The sequence below is a fragment of the Fusarium solani genome, assembly GCF_023522795.1.
Source record: "Fusarium solani strain SB1 chromosome Unknown bctg00000016, whole genome shotgun sequence".
Classification (NCBI taxonomy): domain Eukaryota; kingdom Fungi; phylum Ascomycota; class Sordariomycetes; order Hypocreales; family Nectriaceae; genus Fusarium; species Fusarium solani.
The window spans coordinates 185207-209348 of record NW_027072142.1 but is presented as its reverse complement, the minus strand read 5'-3'; the positions used below and the strand labels follow the sequence as shown (position 1 = coordinate 209348).

At 52.5% G+C, this 24142-nt stretch overlaps 5 protein-coding genes across 5 annotated transcripts; 3 read left to right on the top strand and 2 right to left on the bottom strand.

Annotated features, from left to right (window-relative positions):
- Positions 1–6343: 6343 nt before the first annotated feature.
- Positions 6344–7712, top strand: MRS44_018423 (uncharacterized protein; the record flags this gene model as incomplete). Its single annotated transcript, XM_065615911.1, has 3 exons — positions 6344–7009; positions 7088–7531; positions 7584–7712. The coding sequence occupies 3 exons, from the start codon at positions 6344–6346 to the stop codon at positions 7710–7712; spliced, it is 1239 nt and encodes a 412-aa protein (XP_065471983.1).
- A 531-nt stretch (positions 7713–8243) lies between these two features.
- Positions 8244–8966, bottom strand: MRS44_018422 (uncharacterized protein; the record flags this gene model as incomplete). Its single annotated transcript, XM_046277071.2, has 1 exon — positions 8244–8966. The coding sequence occupies one exon, from the start codon at positions 8964–8966 to the stop codon at positions 8244–8246; it is 723 nt and encodes a 240-aa protein (XP_046128637.2).
- A 2777-nt stretch (positions 8967–11743) lies between these two features.
- Positions 11744–14452, top strand: MRS44_018421 (uncharacterized protein; the record flags this gene model as incomplete). The annotated part of the gene is made up of 4 exons (XM_065615910.1): positions 11744–11824; positions 12239–13352; positions 13408–13578; positions 13629–14452. 4 exons carry the CDS (start codon positions 11744–11746, stop codon positions 14450–14452), a joined length of 2190 nt encoding a protein of 729 aa, XP_065471982.1.
- A 1970-nt stretch (positions 14453–16422) lies between these two features.
- Positions 16423–18068, bottom strand: MRS44_018420 (uncharacterized protein; the record flags this gene model as incomplete). The annotated part of the gene is made up of 2 exons (XM_065615909.1): positions 16423–16702; positions 16789–18068. The coding sequence occupies 2 exons, from the start codon at positions 18066–18068 to the stop codon at positions 16423–16425; spliced, it is 1560 nt and encodes a 519-aa protein (XP_065471981.1).
- A 788-nt stretch (positions 18069–18856) lies between these two features.
- On the top strand, positions 18857–23856 carry MRS44_018419 (uncharacterized protein; the record flags this gene model as incomplete). Its single annotated transcript, XM_065615908.1, has 3 exons — positions 18857–19912; positions 20088–20628; positions 20732–23856. The coding sequence occupies 3 exons, from the start codon at positions 18857–18859 to the stop codon at positions 23854–23856; spliced, it is 4722 nt and encodes a 1573-aa protein (XP_065471980.1).
- Between the last annotated feature and the right edge of the window lie 286 nt (positions 23857–24142).

Sequence of the window (24142 nt, the reverse complement as noted above, 5' to 3'; positions counted from 1 at the left end):
GTGGGGAAGTTGTGCCATCCACCACGTGCGGGGCTGAGCATTGTATGTATGTATGTATGTTTTATTATGCCCGGGAGAACTAATCTCATAGGGCCGCTAGATACGCTAAGCCATTTACACTTCCGTCGTGTTGATCCTGACCACAAAAGAATCCCAACCTTCTCCGATTCTTTTTGTTCCAGCCTCGCTTGACTCTGTTTGACAGGCCTGCTTGAAGGCCGATTTCTCCAAGTGTTCAGCATCCTATCTTCAGCAGCTGAAGCATGGTCTGCCAACCTGAGGCTGTTGGGCTGAGCATTGCACAGCCCAGTGGCTTAAGTAATTGCTGCCTGCCTTATAATTTATTGCCCAATACCACTGTACTTTGTGCTTAATAACCCCGAGTTATTAAGAAGTAGTGATTTATAACAAGTCGATTTTTATATTTTGTGTAAAGAAAAATGCAGGATAAGCCTTATTATCTCGTCCCTTACGATAACTACCGTCCCGTGGTGCCGTGTCTCATCTTTTGGTGCACACCTCTGAGCTCAAGGCCGATATCGTAGGCTCTGCTGCCTGGACAAGGCTCTGGGGCTGAAAGGATAAAATGGTGGAATTGTGCCTTGCCCAGCAAATCAAGTTTCGGCCTTGTCGTTATATCCTTTGTTCTTTCAGTTACCAGCCACAGAATATCCTTTGCATCAACCTTTCCAAACTAGTGCATTCTGGAATATCTACTGGACTCCAGGCCTCAAAGACTAACAGGCAGCTAGGGAGTCTTGGGATACCAGAAACCGCAACTCGAATAGTTTCACGAAACATGACCACGGAACTGCATTTGAACTAATCGGGTCACGGCTACCTAGGGCATCATCTACTTCTGAGTCTGGGGCATCGGCATCCGGGAGCAAGTTTCGCGTAGGAGCAACAAGTATTCGTTTACGGTGACTATACTTTGTGCTGTCGAGATGCAGTCTCAACTTGTGTGCCTCCCACCCTTAGCCTCGGCTATGAACACAGAGCGTCCCATCTTGTTTCCTATCCATCGGAAAGATGTTCGTTCTCCCACTCAACCTCTCACTCCAAGAAATAGCGATCCAGCCCTAGTAAAAAGTCCAGTTCAACATTGATAAAGCTCTTCCATAAGTCAACTTCCCTCAGCCATGGCTTCGTCTGGATGGCAAACGTGACAGCAGTGCAGTACTTGAGCAGCTCATCAGCATCCTTTCCCATGACGAGAATCAAATCGCCGCGGCTCATCACATGGCCCTCAAACTGGCTTTGTAGCAACCCCAGCCTTCTCTGCGTCGTGTGGTGCGCGCTGAACTCGCTGCCAGGCATGTCCTTGGGCACGAATTTCCATTCCCACGACCGGCCAGCGCTGTCAAGGAAGCTGGTGCCCTGCCGGTTCTGCAACCCGACCATCAGAGGGGTAAAAGTGCGGAGCCGACCAGAGGCGGAGGAGGGCAAACCGGGCACCCTGAATGCGTCTCGGCGAAGCTCTTTGCCGCTGGCAAAACCTCTGGCCATTTGTCCGGGGGGATGAAAGAAGGGGGGAAGACCATGGGGAAGTTGCCGTGCCGGTCTTCATAGTTGATGAAGAAATCCAGCTTGCCGGGACGGTGAGGCTCCGTGTGAGCCGTGGCCATCCCAGAGACGACTTGCGAGTCGTTTTGCAAGTATGCCGGCGCAATAACTCCTGCACGATACACTGTAAACCTGTCAGTACTTGCACATGAAAGGGGGAGATAAAAGGGCTTTGACGAACAGCGAGCAACGATGGGGCGGACTGCAAGACTCCAATCAAAGGGATATACATCGGCGTAGTAAGACTTGGTCTTGAGGAATTCATTCCACTCGGTCCAGAACTTTGGGATCTCGGAACTTATAACTCGTTCGAGTTCTCCGATCAGGCAACGTCTTGCTTCGCTCCTTGGGGTCAAACAGAAGCGTGTTCCTGAAATTGTCGCACTGCTTGGACTTGATGAACATGGTGACAAGCGTGGCAGCCTCTGCTTCTGGGAAGAACATGGCCATTGCTGCAAAGGCGCGGACTAGATCCTGGATGATAAAACCATGTGGCCATGGAGCAGAGGGGTCGTGAGTGTAGTCGTCATAGTCTGCTCGCAGCCCGAGCCAGTCAAGGATCTCGGCGAGGAACCAAACCCAGTCAGTAGGGCCGGCATGGGGAGTCCCGAGCATGGCGTTGATTCTCTCCTGGACCTCGTCCCACTTCTCGTTGCTTCCCGGTTCGAGGTCTCCAGCGTGGAATGACTCCTTGAAGCCTAGTATACCCCCCGTTAGTGATATTGTCGGAGAGGAGTTTGAAGTTAGCTAACTCACCAAAAGATCTGTCTCGTTCCATCGTTTCCATAGGGTCCGACAGGTTGAGTCGCTGGTCGAGGGTCAAGCCCTTGTGAGTGGCAGACAGGCCAGTACGCTTGAGGAGGTTGCGTCGTGCGTCCGAGGGCTTTTCCTTGCGAGCTTGTTTGATGCCAGTCTCCCACACCTGGGGTATAGCCCAGATGCTGTCATTGTCGCGATCCTTGGCAGCGCGGAGTGCCTTCATGGGATCTTTGCCCTTGGTAAACGCCGCCATTCCCTTTGCAAGGTGGCGGATAGCGCCGGGCAGAACACCGTCTTCGATGCGACTGACGCCGTTTCTGATCTCCCGGAAGGGTACATTTTGCTTGTTGGAGACCAGCTCGTCTGGAAACAGGATCTCGTCTTCGGCAACGTTGACCTCGTTGTAGAACATGTAGGGCGAAGTGTTCAGCTCGGCGCCGGTGCGGCAAGTCACGCTATGTCCCTTGATGTCAAAGAGCCTGAACTCGTTCCTCTCATCCATGATGGTGTCCCAAAGGCTGTCCACCTTCTCGCCAGGCTTGATCAGACGAGTGCGCATCGTATCCTGCTCCCTTGTCAGGGTAGTCAAGAGCGGTTTCATGTGCAGATACACATCACGGGGGATGCTTTGATGCGCCATGCATTTCGCAGTTCCTATGGTGGTCGGTCAGCCACGAAAATACCGTGATTAGGCAAGACACGTACCGTGATGACAACGTTGTACATATCTAGAGATGGCTGGCAAGGGACAAAGTCCCAGATAAAGACGTCGTAGTAGTCATGGAACCCAAAGCGCCATTCTCGCAGCATGTCAATCATGTCAAAATACAAAGGTCCCACCTCCAAGACGTTGCGCCATTCATTCTTGGAAGCCCTTCCAAGGCCCTGCTTCATGCGATATGTCCAGAGATGCTCCTCGGGAGGCGCGGTGATAACACGCCCAGTCTTGCCATCTCGCACCATGATCAGCAGCTCTCCAGTCCGCATCGATAGGTACTGCAGAAAGCGGCGGGTGATGGGATCGTTTCGCTTCATGTGCCCGACAATGATGTTTCGTGTCTCGACAATGTCGTGCTGGCGCCGGCTTGAACTTCGGCCACCAACTTGGTTGTAGCGGCTGTGCTGCTGTGCCTCAAGATCGACAAAGTAAGGGAAGAAGCCCAGCTCTTGAAGCTGTTGGATGAGGCGGTTGTTGCCCCAAGAGACCCAGTTCGAAGCCGGGAAATACTGCCACAGGGTGAGGAGGTTCAGGTCCGAGAACTCAACCCAGTTTCGACAGAGCTGGATGGCGTGCTTGAGATCGCAGTCCTTGGCCATGACTGAGAACTGGAGCCAGCCGTCTCGGGACATGGCCTTCTCGCTGGCGTGGTTCCAGATGCTTTTGCCACAGACGGTGACCTTGGTCTTTTTCGGCTTGGACTTGGCCTTCTTCTTCAACGGTTTCTGTTTTTCCAGTTTGGCCAGAAAGTTTTCGAGAAGCCAGTCTTGGGTATGGAGATGGTGATAGCGGCTGCCGTCATTGAGAAGTTCTTCAAAGGTTTCTTCCTCCTCGTCATCTCCGTCGGCAGCCTCTACAGTATCCTCTTCTGCTTCATCGCCACGGGCAAAGTCTGCACATGCATCTCGAAATGTCTTGCAGAGTAGGGCTCCTCGACCTTCAGACAGAGATCTCGCAGATCCGATTCGGCAACCTGGGGGTCATTGAGAAACTCCTCAACACTGTTGGCACGTAGTGCAGCAGGCAGCATGGAGGCCTGTCCAAGCAGCAGGCGGCAAAACAACAGGAGCTTGATCTGTCTGATGTCACTGACGAGTGATTCGATCTCGTCATTGGTCATTGGTGCCATCTTGTCGTGGGTCTCGTGGGGGATTCTCCAGCGTCCCGACGATATGGAAGCCCCCGACGTTGTCATAGTTCTTCTTGACTCCATGGCCCAGCCGGTTCCGCATCTCCTCTTCGGTTTCGATGTTGTTCCTGTCCGGCTCTTGTAGGTCAGGCCCAACGGAAGCATGGTTGTTCTCCTGCATTGCTAAGAGCCTCCCCCTGGCCCGTGTGGGCCGTGCTGGATGGGTGCGTAGAGCCGCAGCCGCCAGCTTTGAGATTGGTCTTGGCCTTTGTTTTCTTCTTCTTGGACTTCTTGGAGGATGTCTCAGGCTCGGGGAGGTGGGGGGCTCGAGAGGAGGAAGCTCGAGTGGAGGAAGCTCCTCCTCAACGTCCATCACGTCCATCCAGAGGAAATGCTTGATCAAGTCGATGTAACGGTTCCGCTTGTCGTGCTCCATGTCTTCGATAGGGTCCCAGGCTTCGTCGTCTTCTCCCTCGTCTGCCGACAGCGACATGCGCTCCCTGTATGCATCCTCGAGGTACGCGTCTTGGCGCATCTGCTCCTCCTTCTGTCGCATCCGGTCGAGTCTAGCCTGCAGCTTCTTCATGTGACGTTTGAACAGTGCAGCCTCCTGCTTCACCTTCTTCTGCTCCTTCTTCTCGCGAGTGGCTTCTTCCTCCTCTTGGACCTTGCGAACCCAAGCGAACCATTGCTCTTTCTGGTGCAAGACTTGAGTGGTTCGCTTTTCAAGTCTCTGCATCGCCTTGAGAACTATGTGACGCTGGCTGATGAGCTTGTCAATGTAGGCCTGGTGGCCATAGTCGACATTGAGGGAGTAGAAGTGCTTGTGGTGAAGCTTGCGTGCATCAATGATGTTGCCGAGCAGAACATATTTGTCGAAGAGATGAGAGTGAACTTCTTGAAGGGTCTTCTCTTCCTGGATCGTCTCGAAGGTATCGTTGGCCAGGGGGGGTCTTGAGCATTCTTGAGGTATGCGGGGGCCTCGTCGTCCAGAGCATCCAGGCGGGCGTTGCGTCGTTTATAGCCCTTGTAGAGACCATAAACTTGCTTGGAATGAAATCCGCAGAAAAGGCCATTGGCGTGAGTTGCCTCGTTCTGGCATCTCTGATCATCAGAGAGCTGCAGAGCCTGTTGATTGTCAGTCCCCGCATCTTTCACCTCTCAGAACGACTTGGTCTCACCTGGCATTGCGCCTTATCTGAGGCCATAACGGCTGGAGTCTGCCTACACTGACTAAACACCCTTGGCCTTTGATCACAGTTACCAATTCGGCCCGAGCTGTTGGTTCAACTCTTGCTCAAGATGCAATCGCGTCGTTGCTGTGTCTCTGACGCGCTTACCCATTTCATGTCGTCATGATTCTCCCTTGCCAGCCCCGCTTGTGATTTGTGGGGCAGGAGGGGGAGTTTTGCCGATGATAATCCGAGGCGCGGCTTAACCGCGAGCAAAGGTACCACGGTGTGGAGCACCGTGGCACGGCCGCGTGTTGCTGGAGTGCGAGGCTGATCGGGAAGCGGCGTGTCAGACAATTGGCTCCACAGGGATCATTTACGGTCGCACATTACCATATGGGTGATAAAACCGTGTACGAAAATGACTGGAGCTATTTCGCACATAGGCTTTAGGCGTTTTTATATAGGGCTACAGTATTGATATGATAGCGCACTGTCTTTAATGTAGTAGACCTGATGCCATACCAAGCGGTGCTGATGCCATTCCATCGGCGCCGAAGCTCCGATAATGCCGGTTCAGAGGTGGCGGGATATTGCAGCTGGAAGCCTTGGAAGGAGGTATGAACTCCGACCTCTACCACGATCTCGACTCCCTGGTCTGCGTCTCGCACAATGCCGAGGCCCCGTAAGGACTTGGAGCGCGTCAAGGACTTGATCCTCGAGCAGCGGCGAGAAGGACTATCCATTGACACTATGTGCCCATCTCCGCGACGATGGGCACGTACTCGACGTCAGAACCCTGAAAAGGGGGTTAGCGGAATGGGGTGCCCAGGAGTACTCCCCCTTCATTCAAAGATTGATACCAACACCTTCGTCGAGCTGATCAAAGGCTACTTCTACCGATACGGATATAGCGATACTTGCATTGTCCGTGATCTTAAGCGACGCGGCATCGAGATCTCCGAGCGGACTGTATAGGAGTATCGTCTGAAGCATGGCATGAAGCGGCGCTTCCGAGATCTGGCTGAACGACAGGAGGCTATTCAAAAAGCAAGAGAGTTCCTCTTCCAAGACGACCGTCAGTCTTCAAGCATCAGAGGATTTGGCAGGGGGTATCTATACCATTACGTCCGCATCCGTGCCGGCGTCCTTGTCGGCCAGAATACCTTATATCGCGAGTACCAAACGAACCCAGAGTGGAAGAAGCGGGCCGAACAAAGACGCCTTGCTGATTGGAAGCACAGGAAGAACTTCCAGGTTCCTGGGCCTAACTTTATGTGGTCTCTCGATGGGTACGAGAAGCTCAAGAACTTCGGCTTCTCTATCTACGCCTGTATCGACACGTACTCGAGAGCCATCATCTGGATATATGTCGGCAGGGGGAACATGACTGCGCTGAGTTCACTCAAACAGTTTCTACGGACTGTGTCGTACTCAGGGGTCCGCCCCCTTTCCACCCGCTCGGATCATGGTATCGAGACTCCTCTTTGGGCCGGAGCCCAGGCGATTCTTGCCGACCTTGATCAGACAGAGCTTCGGTATACCACCGAGGATAACGACCAACGAGTCCACAGGCAGGGAGCGAGACTGATCTCCTGTCATATCTGGGGCCCAAGCACATCTAACCAACGGATCGAGTCTTGGTGGGAAAAGCTACTCAAGGGTGTCAGTCAGCGCTGGATCGCGTTCTCACACGAGCTGACTGACAGCGGCCTCTTCCAATCAAACCGTCTTGCTCACTAGATCACGGTGTATGCTCTCTATGGACCCATGATCCGTCAAGAGGTTGCGGACTTCACGGAGATGTGGAACGGCCATCGCATCCGGCCACAGAAGAATAGGGAGCATCTCGTCGCCGGGATCCCGATGGATCTGTATAATACAAGCGAAGTGGAGAACTGGGCAGTCTATCTAGGGCCTGCGGCTCGAGATGGGCTTGCCCAGATGATGACCGCTGTCGATTCTATCGATATAGACGATCTTCTTGACCCAATAACAACGGACTGGTGTGATCAACAGCTCCGGGATCTTCAGTTCGATGGTCAGCTAGATGGAGAGCTTGATCATAAGCAGCCACACCTCGCGATCTACTTACGGCTTAGAGACAAGATTCAGGTTCATCTCGACTGCAGGGCAAGTCCGGTGCTGAGCATCCCAGAGAGTCCAGATGGAGGGCAGGAGAGATTCGTACGTAAAGAAGTACTCCATCGCACTCAAAAGCTAGCCGACAATGCTTTAGCTTCAGCTCCTCGAGCAGAACTGCCTTGAGCCTATTAACAATAGCCTCTCCGGAACTGAGCTACCCGGCGATATTATCAGTAGTGTGGACGAGCTGATGGGGGACCTGGGTCACCTTGAGCTAGAGTAACTACTATTTCCTCGTCTGTTTACGAGGATGCCGACTACTTGGCCTCCTCGTATCAACTCCTCGGGTTCCAGCAGCGGGACTATGGGCAGTGAAGGCAGGGCCAGCTGAGAGCTCCTTATCCTCTGCGTCTACCGAGAGTGCTGAGCTTATAGAGTCTCGAGCCCGTTTCTGACCCGCGCGGGTCTCGTCCACGTCGCTAGTAATAACCTCGATCTGGTCTTCTGCGCTAGCTTTCGAAGGAGGTAGAACTGGGCTCAGAGAGGGGCTCAAGGAGGGCGAGCTGAACTCGCTCCCGATTAATAAGGCTGGCTGTACCTTCACCTCGGTCTTGACTAACTCTTTCTTGATTCCCTTCTCCTTTTTGAACGGCTTTACGGCTGACCTCGGCGTCTTGATATGACGAGGGGTCGGGACTTGTGGTCGAGGAGGCAATGGCTCATAGAAAACAAGGAAAAGGAGATATCTGCCCTCTGTTTTACTGAAACGAAAAGGGCAGTCCTCGCCGAAAAGCTCTGCGACTGTCTGTCTCTCCTAGTCGAGGTCGCTTAGCTCCGTGATACCCTCTTGAATATGGGCGTTCTGAACGAGTCTCTTGTCGAATTGAAGAATAGAAGAGAGGGTAGGCTTGTCCTTGAACTGAGGGAAGAAGATGCTGTCGAACCAGGAGTGGACAGGTAAAGATGGTTCCTCGTCGACGAAGGGGCGCAAAGCGACCTTCAGCAGCTCTCTAGCCAAAGACCACTGGGGCTCCTCGTCTTCGTCTAGTATTTCCCATGGGTCAGGCCTCGCAAGGAAGACAGTGAGACGCATCGAGATCTTCCGTCTGCTCTTGTTTTGGCTCTGTGTAGCCATAGCCTCACTGAGTTGCGACGAGCTCGCCCTCATGCCCCTCGCGATCCGACTCTGGGTAAGTTTGGCATCTCGATACACGGCTGAGGGCCGCGATGCTGCAAGGATACGGCCAGGGCCGTCTCTAGAGCCGATGAAGATCGTCTGTGAGGGCGTGGAACGATCAGAGGCTGTTAGGTCGATAGACTGTATAGCGGAGGAGGTGGAAGCTGTCCTAACGTCTCGAAACGGGACTGGCGAGCTGTCGAGGATGGAGATACTCGTGGGCCAACGTCTCCCGCAATATGGACAAAGATTCGACCCTGGGTAGCTATCGCGGATGAAATCGTGGCTCCGTTGGTACGATTTAGGGGCCACGGTCTTCGGAACATCGGGACATATCTGCGATAGGATGTGATCGGGCATATCTACGTACAAGACAAGGTCAGTCGCACAATCTCATAATGGATAGACCGGAGCTTACTTGGGGAATGGATGGGGATAGCCCATAACAGCTATGGGGTGGCGATGGGCTGGGTATTGACACTGGTGTGGATGTGTAAGTGGAAGAATTGTGACGCGTCACCAGGAATTATGACGACATATTCCCTGGTGGAGATGCCATCTAAATGAAGAGATACCTTCCGGATAGTGTGCGGTACTGTAGTCTTGCAAGGGGGGGCGCCGTCTAGGCGCACAGGACCCGTGTGCTCGAGGCACAGCCCGCTAGGGGCACAGTCCCTTGACTAAGCATTTCTCGTTGAATTGGGGATTGACTGAAAGCACTTACACATTCAACGGAGCCGACAACTACCTTTCGACTATGATTGTTGAAATGGGAAGGCTCGAGTTGCTTAATTCAGATAAGTGAGGGGTGAGAAGAGCTACTCAAATTATACACAGCTATGACAGCCGGAGAATGTTCTAGGGCTTTGCCATCGAGTGATCGTCTAACACCCATGACTTCCAACAATAATACAGTCTTCTGTCCTACGGCTAGCTAAGTGCAAAGCTTCTTGTTCCCTGCTATCCGTTTTTATTCTCTTCCAAATGTCTTTGACGCCCCTTCTTCTAATCGCAAGTGAAGTAAACTGTAAGCCTCCCAGACTTGCCTTTATTGGACCTTCCGGTAATAAAGGCATAGCCTCGTGGTGCTGCCCAGCCATTGATCGCATGGAATAGATCATCTCGAGATGCATATGTATGCTCAGGAGGTAAGCAGTCTTCCGGAAATTGATCCATTGAGGCTAATTGATGAGATGATGCAGAGATGAAGATGTTGAATTGGGCCCTGTACGCAACAAGCTCACGTGGAACCCGAAGAAGGAAATTGGCCCAATTAGGCAAGAAGGAGGGGGAGCTGCGTATTTCATAAGTGGCGATGACATCAGACAGTCAGATTGAACTCAACAAGAACAACAACACAATTGTAGTCATCTTGGTGCCACACATACTTTCCGACAGAAGATGCTTAACCCCTGAAAATCGCTCCTTCAATCGCCTAATAATAAATGCTTAGTCAAGGGACTGTGCCCCTAGCCCGCTGACGGGGGGGCTGTGCCTCGAGCACACGGGTCCTGTGCGCCTAGACGGCGCCTGCAAGGGGGCATACAATTACTAAGTATTTTAACATGGTTGAGGCTTCCCAAAAGGGTTATGTCACCCATGTGGTAATGTGCGACCGTATCCGTCGTCTGAAAAGAGGATACACCGTCCGCCGAAGTCCAATTTACACCGCCCCACAAGCAGATACCTAGTCAAGCTCCACTCTCCTTTCCGCCTCATTGTCAAGTGTCCGAAAATGGCTGGCGATTTCACTATATATACCTACTTGTCAGACACGCGTGTTCGTATAATAATGGGGACAGATAGTCAGAAGATGGAGGAGGAGTGAGAATGATTGATTTGGGATGATCATCATGTGTGTGACTGATCTGTAGATGTGTTGTCTCCTTGTTCTTCGTTCTCCCTCCTCCTCTCTATATCTGAAGAGGCGAGGCCAAGATACTGGATCTGCTGATCCTGCAACAGGTCTATAACGCTGTTCAGACAATTCATGTATCATCGTGAGACATCTTCCCTTGAGGTGGCTGCCTGTGTAACACCATCATGCATGCCACTTCTCCAACAGGATACGACCCAACGCCATTGTTTAAGGTAGGATTGGTTCGCAAGCAAACGGGTAATTTTTGAATCCTTTTTGGGTCTTATCCATCGCACCAATTAATAGAGCGATGCTTCCGGCGGCCGCTAGATTGTATGCATGGATACTCTTTTTACTGTCGTAGCTGCTTTGGCCTACAGATTTGGTGCTAATTTAGCATGCATGTCTGACAAACGCATTTCTTGGTATTTGTGATATGCCTTGAATCGGTAAAGCACACACCATCGCGTCATGTCGGCCACAAAAAGCATGCAAGTCCAATGAGGCCTTCAACCTTGGAAGCCATGCAATCTTTTCAAGAAAACTCTGTCGATCCCTCAAGATCTGTCCGATCGGCGCTAAATTAACTCTTCTCCTCTCCCCTCTCGGCCAAGACCTTCGCAATTCCAAGTGAGACAAATAAACCCCAAAGCCCGATTACCGACCGAGCCGACGTGTGAAACCCATGCCGCGCGCACACAAGTCAAGGGTCATCTGGACCCCTGAACCATTCGATTTCGGCACGCATTAAGCTCGGACGCATCTGGTGACAGCACCACACCTTGACCGGAGCACCTTAGATTCTTGGTATAATTTGATTCGTGGACGCCTTGCGCCGGCAGGCTTGGCGCTCTCTGTGAGTGTGGCAGACCCGAAGCAGCTCTCCTATGAGATGGGCACGCCTGGTGTGATGCGAGGGTAAAAAAAGGCGTAAAAAAAAATAACGCTTCAGCTCCACCGTTATCCTGGGATGTTTCAGCGGACCCCCCTTGCTTAGCCCATGTCGCAACAGGAGCGCCAGTGGGGGAGAGTGATTATGCAGGGTAACGCAGAGTAACGCAGAGTAACGGCAGCATTACGATCTTCGCGCGTGTATTGTTTGTAATGTTTCAGTGATTCATACCCCGGGCAGTAATAAATAGATACGTATTGCCTCGCCCGGGCAAAAGGGGCCACGTGTTTTGTATGGAATCACCCTTGTCGGGCGGGTTATTGGCACATGATGATGGCCGCCTGCAAACGCGTACTAGCCCCGCTGGGGCGCTGTAAGCGATTGGCCATGGGAGGCAATGTGCGAGATAGTGGTGTGCTCGTCGGCCAATCACGGCTTCGACCAGTCTATCGGGCCTCGGGCTGGGTGGTATAAGGAGAGGGTGTCTACCGCAAACGAGTTGCGTCATGTTTTTCTTTTTCATTTTTTGGTTTCTTTCTTAGAAAACCTTTCTATTCCAGCAGTAACCTACCCAGCTAGGCGCTGTTCATCGCCGCCAGAGTACCCCCAAAAAGAAGATTCGCCCTGCGTTCCAGCAATCTCGCTCTGGAGAGGCCATCCAAAAAGCTCCGCCTCTCATCTCCACCAATGTCTCCCGCCTCTCCAAAGATTTCCCCTCGGAATCTGAAGTCTACGCGATTGCGAGTTTCGCCAAGCCCATCAGGGAAATCTGAACAGTCACAAACAGAAAGAATAGAGGATACCATTTTTTTGCGCGCCACTTGAGTCTGTGAGTATGAAAGGGTGGAGCACCATTGAATTTGCCTGACATGAAGGGATTAGCGGTCGCCGATTGATGAGGACGAAAATGAGCTGGGTGAGCAACTGACACAGAGGTCGATACCATTCGAGGCAGTCATTCAGAATGAAACAGACAAGCACATCATTATTCAATACCCCAGAGGCCACGGATCCTGGTTCATCCTCCGCTGCCAGGAACATGACCTTGACTTTAGAAACCACCCGCTCAGAGCTGCCTCGGCGCATTTGAGGAGCAGACAGCACGGTCGGCTGCAAGACACGACTGGACCAGCCGTCATCGAGCATTTCGGCATCAAGGTTTTGAACTGCAACGAGGAGCTTGCGCAGATGAACAATGCTGCGACTTTGAAGTTTAAACCCGCCATTAAACGATCGGAATCCCGACACGTGGATGTGTCAGTACCAGCAGAGTTAGTACCAAGAGAGTCAGTGCCAGATGAATCCGCACCGGAAGAGTCGGTACTAGAACAACCAGTACCGGAAGAGCCGGCATCAGAAGCAGTACCAGAAGCAGTACCGGAAGAATCACCACTAGAAGAACCAACACGAGAAAAGTCAGCACAAGAAGAGCCAGTGCCAGAAGAGAGCACCCCACGCCAAAAGAGACGAAAACTGTCCTCAGCGCCATGCGATCTGGAAGACGAAGTGCCGCCCGCGAAGGACGAACCGATGCAAGAACCGAGCCATGACCCGATAATAAGCCCGACACCAGGCATCGTGTACCTGGCCTACCGAGAAACGACGAAAACTTGGCTTCCGGCTCTTGTTTTGCCATGGAACAATCTCGGCAAAGTTGGCTTGTCAACAACCCTCGAATCCCTGGGCCTGACGGAGAATGTTCCTAAATGCTACGTGTACGACCCAGGGACGACATATCTGGAATGGAAAGCGCAGTACGAAGATGGTGGCGCTCTTGTCGCTCAACGGCAATTTCCAGTTGTTTATTTTGATGCGACGGCTTTCCCAAGTAAAGATGCTGCGGGATGGGTCGGTACTGGCGGTTTGCAGGAACTGGACCTTTCTGATGCCTCTGCATGTCTCGAACCGCATTTCTCATTGGCCCGAGATTTCTTTGCGAAACGTCTGGGGATGACAGGAGATTGCAAGAGCTTGACCGCCCTTGTAATCCCGGACGGTAAGTTTGAGATTCTTATGATTGCGGCTCCTTGCATGTTACCAACTGCTGTTAGTCGAAGATGCCAAGAGACAACAACCCTCGCCACAAGCAACACCGAAAAAGATCGAAAGTCCCGTATTAACCATTCCCGAGAACTTACCGGCGAAGGAACCGGTCGTCGCATCCGTTATCGCAGAGAAAGAGGTCACTCCACCAGTGGAAACACCGACAACCGAGCCCAGCCGTGAAACTCCTGTGGAATCTGATTCGAAGCCCTCAGTGACCGAGCTCCAGCCGTGAAGCCCTCAGTGACTACTGAGTCTGAGCCCTCGGAACCCTCTGAGCTCCTCAACAAGCCAGAGCTGATCAGCAATTCTGAGTCTATCAGCAACTCCGAGCCAGTCGCCAACCCCGAGCCTATCCACAATTCCAAGCCCATCGACGACTCCGAACTCATCAGCAGCTCTGAGCTCATCAGCAAACCCGAGTCTATCGGCGACACCGAGGCGAACAACAGCCCCGAACCTATTAGCAACCTTGAGCCTATCAGTATTACCGAACACACTGACAGTCCCGTGCTCATCAACGAGCCCGAGCCGATCGGCAACTCTGAACCTATCAATAACTTCGAGCCCATTAGCCACCCAGAGCTCGCCAGCAAGCCCGAACCCATCAACATTCCCGGGCCTGCCAACGCCTTCGAATCTGGCAACAGCCCTGAACCTATGAACATCTGCAATCGAGAGGTCTCCATTGAGAACCAAGCAAGTAGGCGCAGCGAGTCTCGGAGCCACCATACCACACATGTGGTCATGGTGAACCAGCATACTTATTCACCGGCGAGCACCTACGTTGACCCCCGACCAACACCACCCGCATCAGAGATCCAGTCTCATCGACACCGCGTTGAGCGCGCTTTGCTAAACCACATGTCAGCCGATCTTTTTCAACTCAAGACAAAGTCAACAACCCTCATCTTTCCTAAAGCCGTATTCGACTTAGAGACATTACAGTCAACGCTGCCACCTATCCAACAACTCCCTAACATGCAGGGCCATTCTCAGGCTCTCCGACCCATCAGTGATCAGATGGGCTCCCCAGCACCTAGCATTAACTAAGCACAATCGTTTCTATCTCAGGCTACACAGCCCTCTGTGTACAGCTCACCAGCACCACAACACACGCCTGCGTCCATTCCCCGTACGGCTCCCGCAACAACAATCAAAAGGAGACTTGCCACACGGAAACCTGTTCCTACTCAAGGACCTGTCCACACACCGAGACCTCTCGCTCCGCGGCGACCTGCCGCCGTAGAGGAAGCTGAGCCTCGATTTGGAGAGACCCTCTACGGCGTTCCCGAGTATATTCTCCAGGGCGTGAGAAGATGGTTGAGGACGACCGAGAAGAACCCTAAGATTTCCGAGTTTTGCCTTTCTGATGGGCTGTACCGCTGCCCTTGGTGTCACAAGCGGTTTGCCAGACCGGGTATTTTCACGGATCATTTGTCGTTGAAGCATGATGAACGGCCCAAACCGCCGGAGATTAGACCAGATCACAGATGATCTGCAACTATAGGAGTTCAGGACGGTCATAAGTATATTGTAATGAGATTTCTTACATGCATTTTCACTTTATCGTTTAGTTATTGTATCGTTGACTTAACTCGCTACATCCGTTTAACCTGGTGGTGATGGATTAGTAGAGGGAGAGCCTTATCCTGGATTCCTTGCAATATGACAATCTAGTCTCATTAGAAATAGCCTTTCCTAGCGCAAATCCTCGCTTTTCAGGCACGTTCCGAAAGGCATTGGCGGACCCCGTAGGGGACCGGTCTCCTGTTAGCTTCACGGGTCTTCTCACGGGTGGGCATTTTGCAGTTTTATTGGCTGCTTTCGCCCCACCCCCCGAGGTCTCACCTCGGCCAATCACATAAGCGCTTCAAGAGCTACACTTGCACTAACATTCCAGACACCTGCCTCAATCGTGGTTGAACAGGTCAATTGCAAAGAACGAGTTGCATTTGATATTACCGCTGGCTTCGCAAAATCTCAAACTATAAATAAGTATGGTTAGAGAGTCCAGAGACAAGAATTATTTACGTCTTTGCTCAGCTACTTATCACAATATAGCATTCCACTCAGCTCAAACATGAGCTACGGCCGAGTCAGATCCAGCAATATATTACGTTAATGAGAGGGGAAAAACGGGTCTTATGTACAGCATATACTCCCACTAAAGGCTAGGTAAGACATAGAAGCTACAACTACTTCCTTCTTATGGGTTTAAGAAATGATACTTGGGCTGGATAGAGATGGTGTTAATGGATATGTACCGGTACCTGATTTCACGGGACCCGTGAAACTAATAGAATCACGGGTACCCGTGAACCTATGGGCTCCCCGACGCGATAGACGCGTTAAGCATATCTCCCCAATGCGTGCGGACATGCGAAATATCGACCAAGCAATTATGGGCAATCTGTCGTTCTTTCTGGGAGGCAAGACAGCAGAGGACGAGGACAAGTGGAGGCCGAACTTGGGAGCGGTGCGAGCAGCGATCAAGTTTGCAATAAGCACAGGCCGTTTGGATGCTACACAGACAGGAAAAACACACTAACAAATCAAATAAGATAGTAAGAACCAACATAGCACAGCCTCTGGTAGACAGACCAGGCTTCAGCTGCTGAAGATGGGACGCTGAACACTTGGAGAAGTTGGCCTTCAAGCAGGCCTGTCGCAGGGACAAACGAGGCTGGGGAACGTGGCAAGATGCAAGGATTGGTGAGGTTAAGGGCCTAAGGCGTGAGATGTTGGAAAAACAATATAACGAGATACAACGTTGTGGGCCCTATGAGGCGTGTCCTCCCGGGCGTAATAAACTCATTCATTCATTCATTCAGCCATCCGATTCCCCCCTCAGCCATGTATGATGCTCGCAAATTGCTATGAAATTTAATCCCGAATGGTTTCTGCGCGAAGTTTTAAGCTCGCCGGAGGTCACTGAGGTTTGACTGCTCGTCGACGTGATTGATGTCAGTCTCACTCTCTTCCTCCTCCCCTTTCTTCCCCTTTCCGTATAGTTTATATACCTAAGTTACGCTTAAAGCATCTATTAATCCCGTAATAGCGTCTTCTGCATTAAGCCCAAACTTATTTTCCTCGAACAAGATGCGGAGATTCCCGTCCCTAATCCCACACCCGCAGCAACCCATCGCACCCATTCTGAAAGTCTTGTCATCCTCGTTGGGCACAAGGGCCTCGAGAGTGATCTTATGGTTGAAGCATATCTTGTTGAGCTCGCTCTTCATGTCGGCGTGCTCTTTGCTATTGATGAGCATATTCAGCCATTTGTAAGCACCTGAGAAGTATCTGGATGCGTTTCAATTTACATCAGTCTTTCCTCTTCTCTAACGGTAAGGGGATAATGTATATGAAAGAAGTAACACTCTTCTTACCGTAGGATCTGGGATCCTATAGTACCGCGTTCGTGATCCGCTATATGTCGATGGATTGCGTCATAGATTGCGGCTGTGTTAGCCTCGATCATCCATGGTCTTTCAAAAAGGTTTGAGACGTCATTTTCCACTTCAGGTTTCTTGAATTCGTATTGGCTTCGTACTGCGAATGAACTGTCAGTGGCGCCTAGAACTACAGCATTGAGTAGAGAGTCAAAGAACCTACTGCTTTGGCGGACATTGTAAGGGAGTACACCTTGCCCGTACTGCCCATCTTGTGGACCGGTCTCCTCACCCGACGCAGCCGGATCCTGTTGCGGTCTTTGCGCCACTTCGATGGGCATGTGAAAGAACAACCGCCTCGCATATGCGGCCGCTACCGCAGCCGCATACCCATGCCACCGGTCGTTCTTGTGGGAGTCGCAGTAGTCGGAGATGCCACGGATAACAATGCATGGGAAATCGGCAAGCGCTCCTGCCGCCTCCATCTCGAAACATAGCAGCCCATACTGCTGCGCTAAGCTATCTCTCAGCTTAGCATCCTTCACCACCAACTCCCCAGACGCGATCGTCCCTCGGTGTACAACGACAAAAGACTCGTCGCCATCGTCAATAGGTCTCTCAATGCGCTGCCCCGGGTCACATCCACCTTCTTCGCAAGATGCCCCCGCCCGCTGATGTATGTAGTCTGATTGGTAAAGATGATCGTTCGCGACACCGGGAAACTTGAAGCGTGGAAGACTTCGACGGCTCGTTTGCATTCTCTGCGTATCCTCCCAAACGGGATCGCAGTCCACCATTGCTCGCTGCACTGCTAGGGATTGTGCAGCGTTCAGGAGGGCTGCCGGCGGCGGCGCGAGGGCGCCTGTCCGCTCAAAGTGGCCCTCCCTTGCTCTTCCATGGTCATATTTTACTGCACCAGAGTGTATGCTCGTCGGTTTGCTGACCACCACATGGCCTAACCGGATCGTCCCGTCATCCGTCTCTACCGGCACTCCGCCGCCAATACCAACCAATAGGCCATACCTGAGGTTCGGGAATGTCATCCTCATCTGGGCGATGACAGTGGCTGCGGGGCAGTTACCCGGCTGGTGGAGACCTGCGATAACGACATTGTGGTTGTTGATGCTGCCAAGTTTGTAGACGTTGTGATCCGCGGGCAACTGCGGTAGAGATTCGTGCTCCTCGTCCAGCATCAGCATCGCCGCGATCTGTTCCACCTCCAACGGACAGATCCATCCCACTCTGTAGGCATCATGGCTCAACATTCTCGGCGGCATCTTCGGTCGGCCGGGCGTCGGCCGGGCGTCGCACCTGGCCCAGGGAGGTTCTAGGTGAAGGGTATCTTTGGAGATTCCTGAATCGTCGGGGTTACTAAAGCTTTCGTGAACGTGGGGGGGAACCGACGTCCAAGAAGATGGGGAAAAGTGACAAGATGACTGCATGCGAGACCAAGGACGCCTCGCAATCAGCCCTGGGCGTTGGGAACTGAAAAGAGACAGTGCCTAAGCGCCAGCCTTGATGCGGGTTGGGGAGTGCATATCGCTGGCCAACCAGACATCTCGACTGCTGTTTGACAGGCAGTGACTAATACATGCACTAATGCAGTCAGAAGGCGTTCAATTGGTCCAGGTGTTAGACACGAATGACGAATAGAGCGGGCTGCACTTAAAATGCACCCCCTGTCAGATCACAATCTTTGCCGCTAGCCCCGATCAGGCTTTGTTATGATGCTGCATTTGCGTATGTGACCTGATAAGACTGGGACGGACACAGAGGAGAAGCGTCCAAAGAAGGGGAGGGCCGCTCGCTTGTCGAATCTTCTAGAATCTTTAGCACGTGACCTACTACTGTACGCAGTCGTGCTGGTAATTCGTTCAATTACACAGAAACTGGCCCGTGCACGTTACCGGGTCGTCCGTGCACGCGTCGCGTCTGTAGACTTCCCTCTGCTACTGCTTCTACTACTATTACTGCTCCTCTCATCATCGTCATGGGACGCGAATCGGACGTTCCGGGCGGGGGACATCATCGTCCCCTGCGTAAAAGAGCGAGAACGACGAGGGCAATGCAATCAGAGCAACAAGAACATGATATGGAATGGCAGGAGGAGGAGAGCAGTGAGGGGGTGCCGAGCAACATTCGACCCAGGAAAAGGACCACGCCTAAGGCGGCCGACAGTATGACCGACGCGATTCAGGGCCTGAAACAACTCCTGGAGCAAGACTTCAATAAGAAAATTGAAATCATGAAGACAGAGTTCCAGCTCGAGTTCACCAAGCTTAGCGACCGTATGACTGAGGAAGTCGCTAGGACCACGGCCCGGATGGCACAGGAATTGTCACAGGTGCGAGAGCAGCTTACTCAGGTGTGCAGCGAGCTGGAGCGTACCCGACTGCAGCTGGATACCGTGAGCGAGGCTCATGCAGCACGATCGCCTAGTCAATCATATGCGGATGCTGCCAGGATAACGCCTATTAGTATTACCACTCAAACTCCATCCACGGTTCGATCGGCAACCCCGGAACCGGTGTTCTGCACAGTAGACACATCCCGGGTGCCCGAGGATCATATCGGAGACACTACGCCAGCAGTGCTTCGCAGAACCATTGAACAGGAAATGCGAACGTCTAGCGACCAACCTAGTTGGCGATGTGTTGCAGTGACTAAAGATGGACGAAATACCAACCGCCTGAGGGTCATCGGTAGGAATGAGGAAGAACTGAAGAAGATCAAGACCATTATTGAAGTCAAGAAGGCTCCAGGTGCGAGAGTCCTCCGAGACCAACTGTACCCAGTCAAAGTTGACAACATCAACCGTGCGGCCGTCCTCGACCAGGAAGGCAAGGTCCTTCCAGGAGCAATGGAAGCTTTGGGCCAGGAGAATGAAGTCCAGATTGCCAAGATGACCTGGTTGAGTCGAAAAGACAGCGTAAAGGCGTACGGATCTATGGTGGTATACCTCACCAAAAACAGCGATGCCAGGAGACTCCTACAGGAACGCTACTTCCTTGCAGCGGGTGAATCGGCATATACCAGCGCGTTTGAGCGGAGAACCGGACCGATACAATGCTACAACTGCCAGGAGCTTGGCCACAAGGCCTTCTCGTGCAGCAAGAATCGGGTATGTGCGAGATGCGCCGTCGAAGGCCACCATCACAGTGAGTGCCAGACGCAGGTACCCAAGTGTGTACCCTGTGGCGGACCGCACGAGTCGTTCAGCAGAAGCTGCCCGAAACTCTATCCTACCCGGCATGAGTAGTATGTTTAAGGTGATCCAATTGAATGTAAGAAAACAGGATATGGTACACGAAAGCCTGATGAACGACAAGCGACTCCAAAATTGTGCAGTTTTGGCGATCCAAGAACCACAGGCACGAAAAGTCGATAGCAAACTATTTACAGTCCCTATGGGACACCCCAAATGGATCAAAATGGTCCCCACAATTTGGAGAGATGGCAGATGGGCGGTCCGGAGCATGTTGTGGGTGAACAAGAATGTGGAGGCGGAGCAGATACCGATTGAGTCGCCGGACATGACGGCAGCCGTCATAAGGCTCCCTGAGCGGCTGGTCCTGGTAGTATCAACTTACGTGCCAGGAGGAGATTCTCAGGCTCTACGAGACACCTGCAACATCTTACGCCAGGTTATCACAGACACAAGAAGAGAAGCAGGTAGGGTTGTGGATGTGGTGGTTGCCGGAGACTTTAACCGGCACGACCAGCTCTGGGGAGGAGATGACGTTACTTTAGTGAGACAGGGTGAAGCGGACCAGATCATTGACCTTATGCACGAACTTGGCCTCACCAGCTTGCTCCCCAGAGGAACGAAGACGTGGAGTGATGGAGTCTTTGAGACAACGGTCGACTTGGTCTTGGCCTCGGAGGGAGTTGACGGCATCAACTGTCCAATGCGCGATTCACGGGACGGAACACGGCTCAGATCATCGGGCGATTAACACGGTCTTCGACATTTCGGTTCCCGGACCAAAACAACAGACTCGGCTTCTCCTGAAGAATGCGCCATGGAGGGAAATCAACGCAAGAATTGCAAGCGCACTGGAGGCATTGCCGTCGGAAGGCACCGTACAGGAGAAAACTGACAGGCTGATGTCGGTGGTTATGGAGGCGGTTCATTCCCTGGCACCAAAAGCCAAGCCGTCACCGTACGCCAAACGGTGGTGGACAACGGATCTGACGCAGCTTCGCCAAATATACACGAACTGGAGGGACCGCGCTCGAGCCGAGAGGCGGGCAGGGCAAACCAGGACGGAGCTAGAAGAGATGGCCAAAGGGGCTGCAAAGCAGTATCATGACGCCATCAGACAACAAAAGAAGAAGCATTGGAACGAGTTTCTGGCGGACAATGACAACATCTGGAAAGTGGCCAAGTACTTGAAGTCTGGGGATGATACGGCATTTGGCAAAATTCCGCAGCTGGCCAGGGCGGATGGGACAGCCACGACTAACCACAGGGAACAAGCTGAAGAGCTACTATCCAAGTTCTTTCCTCCCGTGCCGAACGACATCGCAGACGAAGGCCCTAGGCCTCAAAGAGCCCCTATAGCGATGCCAGATATCACAACAGAGGAGGTAGAACGACAACTGTTGGCGGCAAAATCTTGGAAGGCCCCCGGGGAAGATGGACTGCCGGTGTTTGTTTGGAAGCAGGTGTGGCCAGTCGTCAGGCACTGGGTGATGGCAATCTTCCGGGCTTCACTGGAAGAGGGAACGTTGCCCCACCAGTGGAGGCACGCAAAGATCATACCGCTCAAAAAGCCCGGTAAAGGAGACTACACGGTGGCAAAGGCCTGGCGACCGATTTCCCTACTGGCTACACTCGGCAAGGTGTTGGAGTCGGTGGTCGCGGAAAGGATCTCACATGCTGTGGAAACGTACGGCTTGCTCCCGACGAATCATTTTGGAGCCCGCAAGCAACGATCAGCAGAACAAGCGCTTCTGCTCCTGCAGGAACAGATCTATGCCGCTTGGCGACGTGGGCGGATCGTGAGCCTGGTCAGTTTCGATGTCAAGGGAGCTTACAATGGAGTGCGGAAGGAAAGGCTTCTTCAGAGAATGAAGGCTCGTGGCATCCCGGAGCAGCTAGTTCGCTGGGTAGAAGCGTTTTGCTCCAATCGCACGGCATCGATCCTTATCAACGGAGAGTCATCGGAAATTCGAGACCTACCGCAGGCAGGCTTACCCCAGGGCTCTCCGCTGTCTCCAATCTTGTTTCTTTTCTTCAACGCAGATTTGGTACAGCCTCGGATCGACAGCAACGGAGGAGCGATCGCGTTTGTGGACGATTTTACAGCCTGGGTCACAGGGCCAACAGCGCAGAGCAACCATAAGGGAGTCGAAGCAGTTATCAAAGAGGCTATGGATTGGGAGAGGAGAAGCGGCGCGACATTTGAGGCGGACAAGACTGCTATCATACATTTCACCCGGAAGGAGTCCGAGTCCGACTCAGAGCCCTTTATGATCAGGGGGCAGACAGTCCAACCGAAAGACCGTGTCAAGATCCTGGGAGTTATCATGGACGCCGGGCTCAAGTACAAGGAACACATCGCCAGGGCAGCATCCAAGGGGTTGAAAGCAGCAATGGAACCGAAGAGGTTAAGGGGCTTATCACCAGCGACAGCAAGGCAGCTATTCACAGCTACAGTAGCCCCGGTTGTGGACTACGCCTCCAATGTGTGGATGCACAGGTGCCAGGACAGAATCATGGGACCAATCAACAGGGTGCAGAGAGCGGGAGCTCAGGCTATCGTTGGAACGTTTAGTACAGTGGCGACGAGCGTAGCGGAAGCAGAAGCTCACATCGCTTCAGCACAACAGCGGTTCTGGAGGAGGGCAACCAAGATGTGGACGGATATTCGCGCATTGCCCAGCACCAACCCTCTCCGCAGGATGACATCCCGCATACGAGCGTTCAGAAGGGCTCACCGGTCACCACTCTACCAGGTAGCAACGACACTCGGAGACATACCAATGGAACAGCTGGAAACCATTCAACCATTCGCACTAGCGCCATGGGAAGAAAGAGTGGAAGCCATCACCGACGATGCAGCCCCAGGAGAGTCGGAAGCAGGCTGGGCCATACGCATCGCAGTGAGCAGCTCTGCGCGAAATGACGTAGTGGGTGTTGGTGGAGCAGTCCAGATTCCGCTGTCGGTGCGAGGCGGTCCAAAGCTCGAGACCTTCTCATTTACTCTTGGTATGAGAACGGAACAGAACCCATATAGCGGAGAACTAGCAGCGATGGCGTATGCCCTAAGGCGAACTCCACCAAGGGTGAAATATCGCAGCTTTGCACTGCTAACGAGCAACAAGGCTGCTGCGCTTACGCTCAAGCAACCCCGTCAGCAGTCCGGGCAAGAATACATACGCTGTATCTACGATTCCATTGAAGACCTGCGGGAAGACGGAAACGTCGTAAGGGTCCTGTGGCTACCCTCAAGCGATGAAAACGAGCTTCTGAAGCAGGCCAAGGCAGAGGCATGGAAGGCAACACAGCAAGGAGCCATTCCTCAAAAGTGGTTTCCTGGCATGAAATCGACAACGCTCAGGATTGCACGATCAAAAGTCAACGCCAATGGGTCGTTGCCAGACAAGGTTGGAAGACATTCTAAAAGAGTCGATGCGGCACTCCCGGGGAAACACACGAGACAACTCTACGACCAGCTGTCATGGAAAGAAGCTAGTGTGCTCGCCCAGCTCAGAACAGGCATAGCGAGATTGAACGCATATCTCTTCCACATCAAAGCGGTACCATCGGACCGGTGTGATTGTGGACAAGCGAGAGAGACAGTTGAACATTTCCTCTTCCGAGGCCGAAAGTGGACAGCATACCGGACAGAGATGCTTCAATGCACCGATACCCAGAGAGGCAACATCTCTTTCTATCTTGGAGGAAAGTCACCATCTGATGACCAAAAATGGACGCCAAACTTGGAAGCTGTTCGAGCGACAATCCGGTTTGCATTGGCCACGGGACCCCCCAGCAAAACCCCTCCCCACCAACCAACTATTTCCCAACTTCACTCGACCCTCACCCCGTGCCAATAAAAGCGAACACCGCTTCAGCCGCCGTAGATAGGACACTGAACACTTGGAGAATAGGCTTCAAGCTAGTTCGTTAATAACACTACCAAACCACGGGAATCCGCAGAGAGAGAATAGGTAAGGAAACACAAGCAACAAGCGGGCACGGTATGGGCATAAGGAGACAAGGACACAATTTGAGAAATGTATGGATATATTAGTGATTGGTGCCCTTTCGGTTTAAGCCGCCGGGCGTAATGAATAAATAAATAAATGTCTTCGGACCCATACATTCTTCGTCCAACCCCAT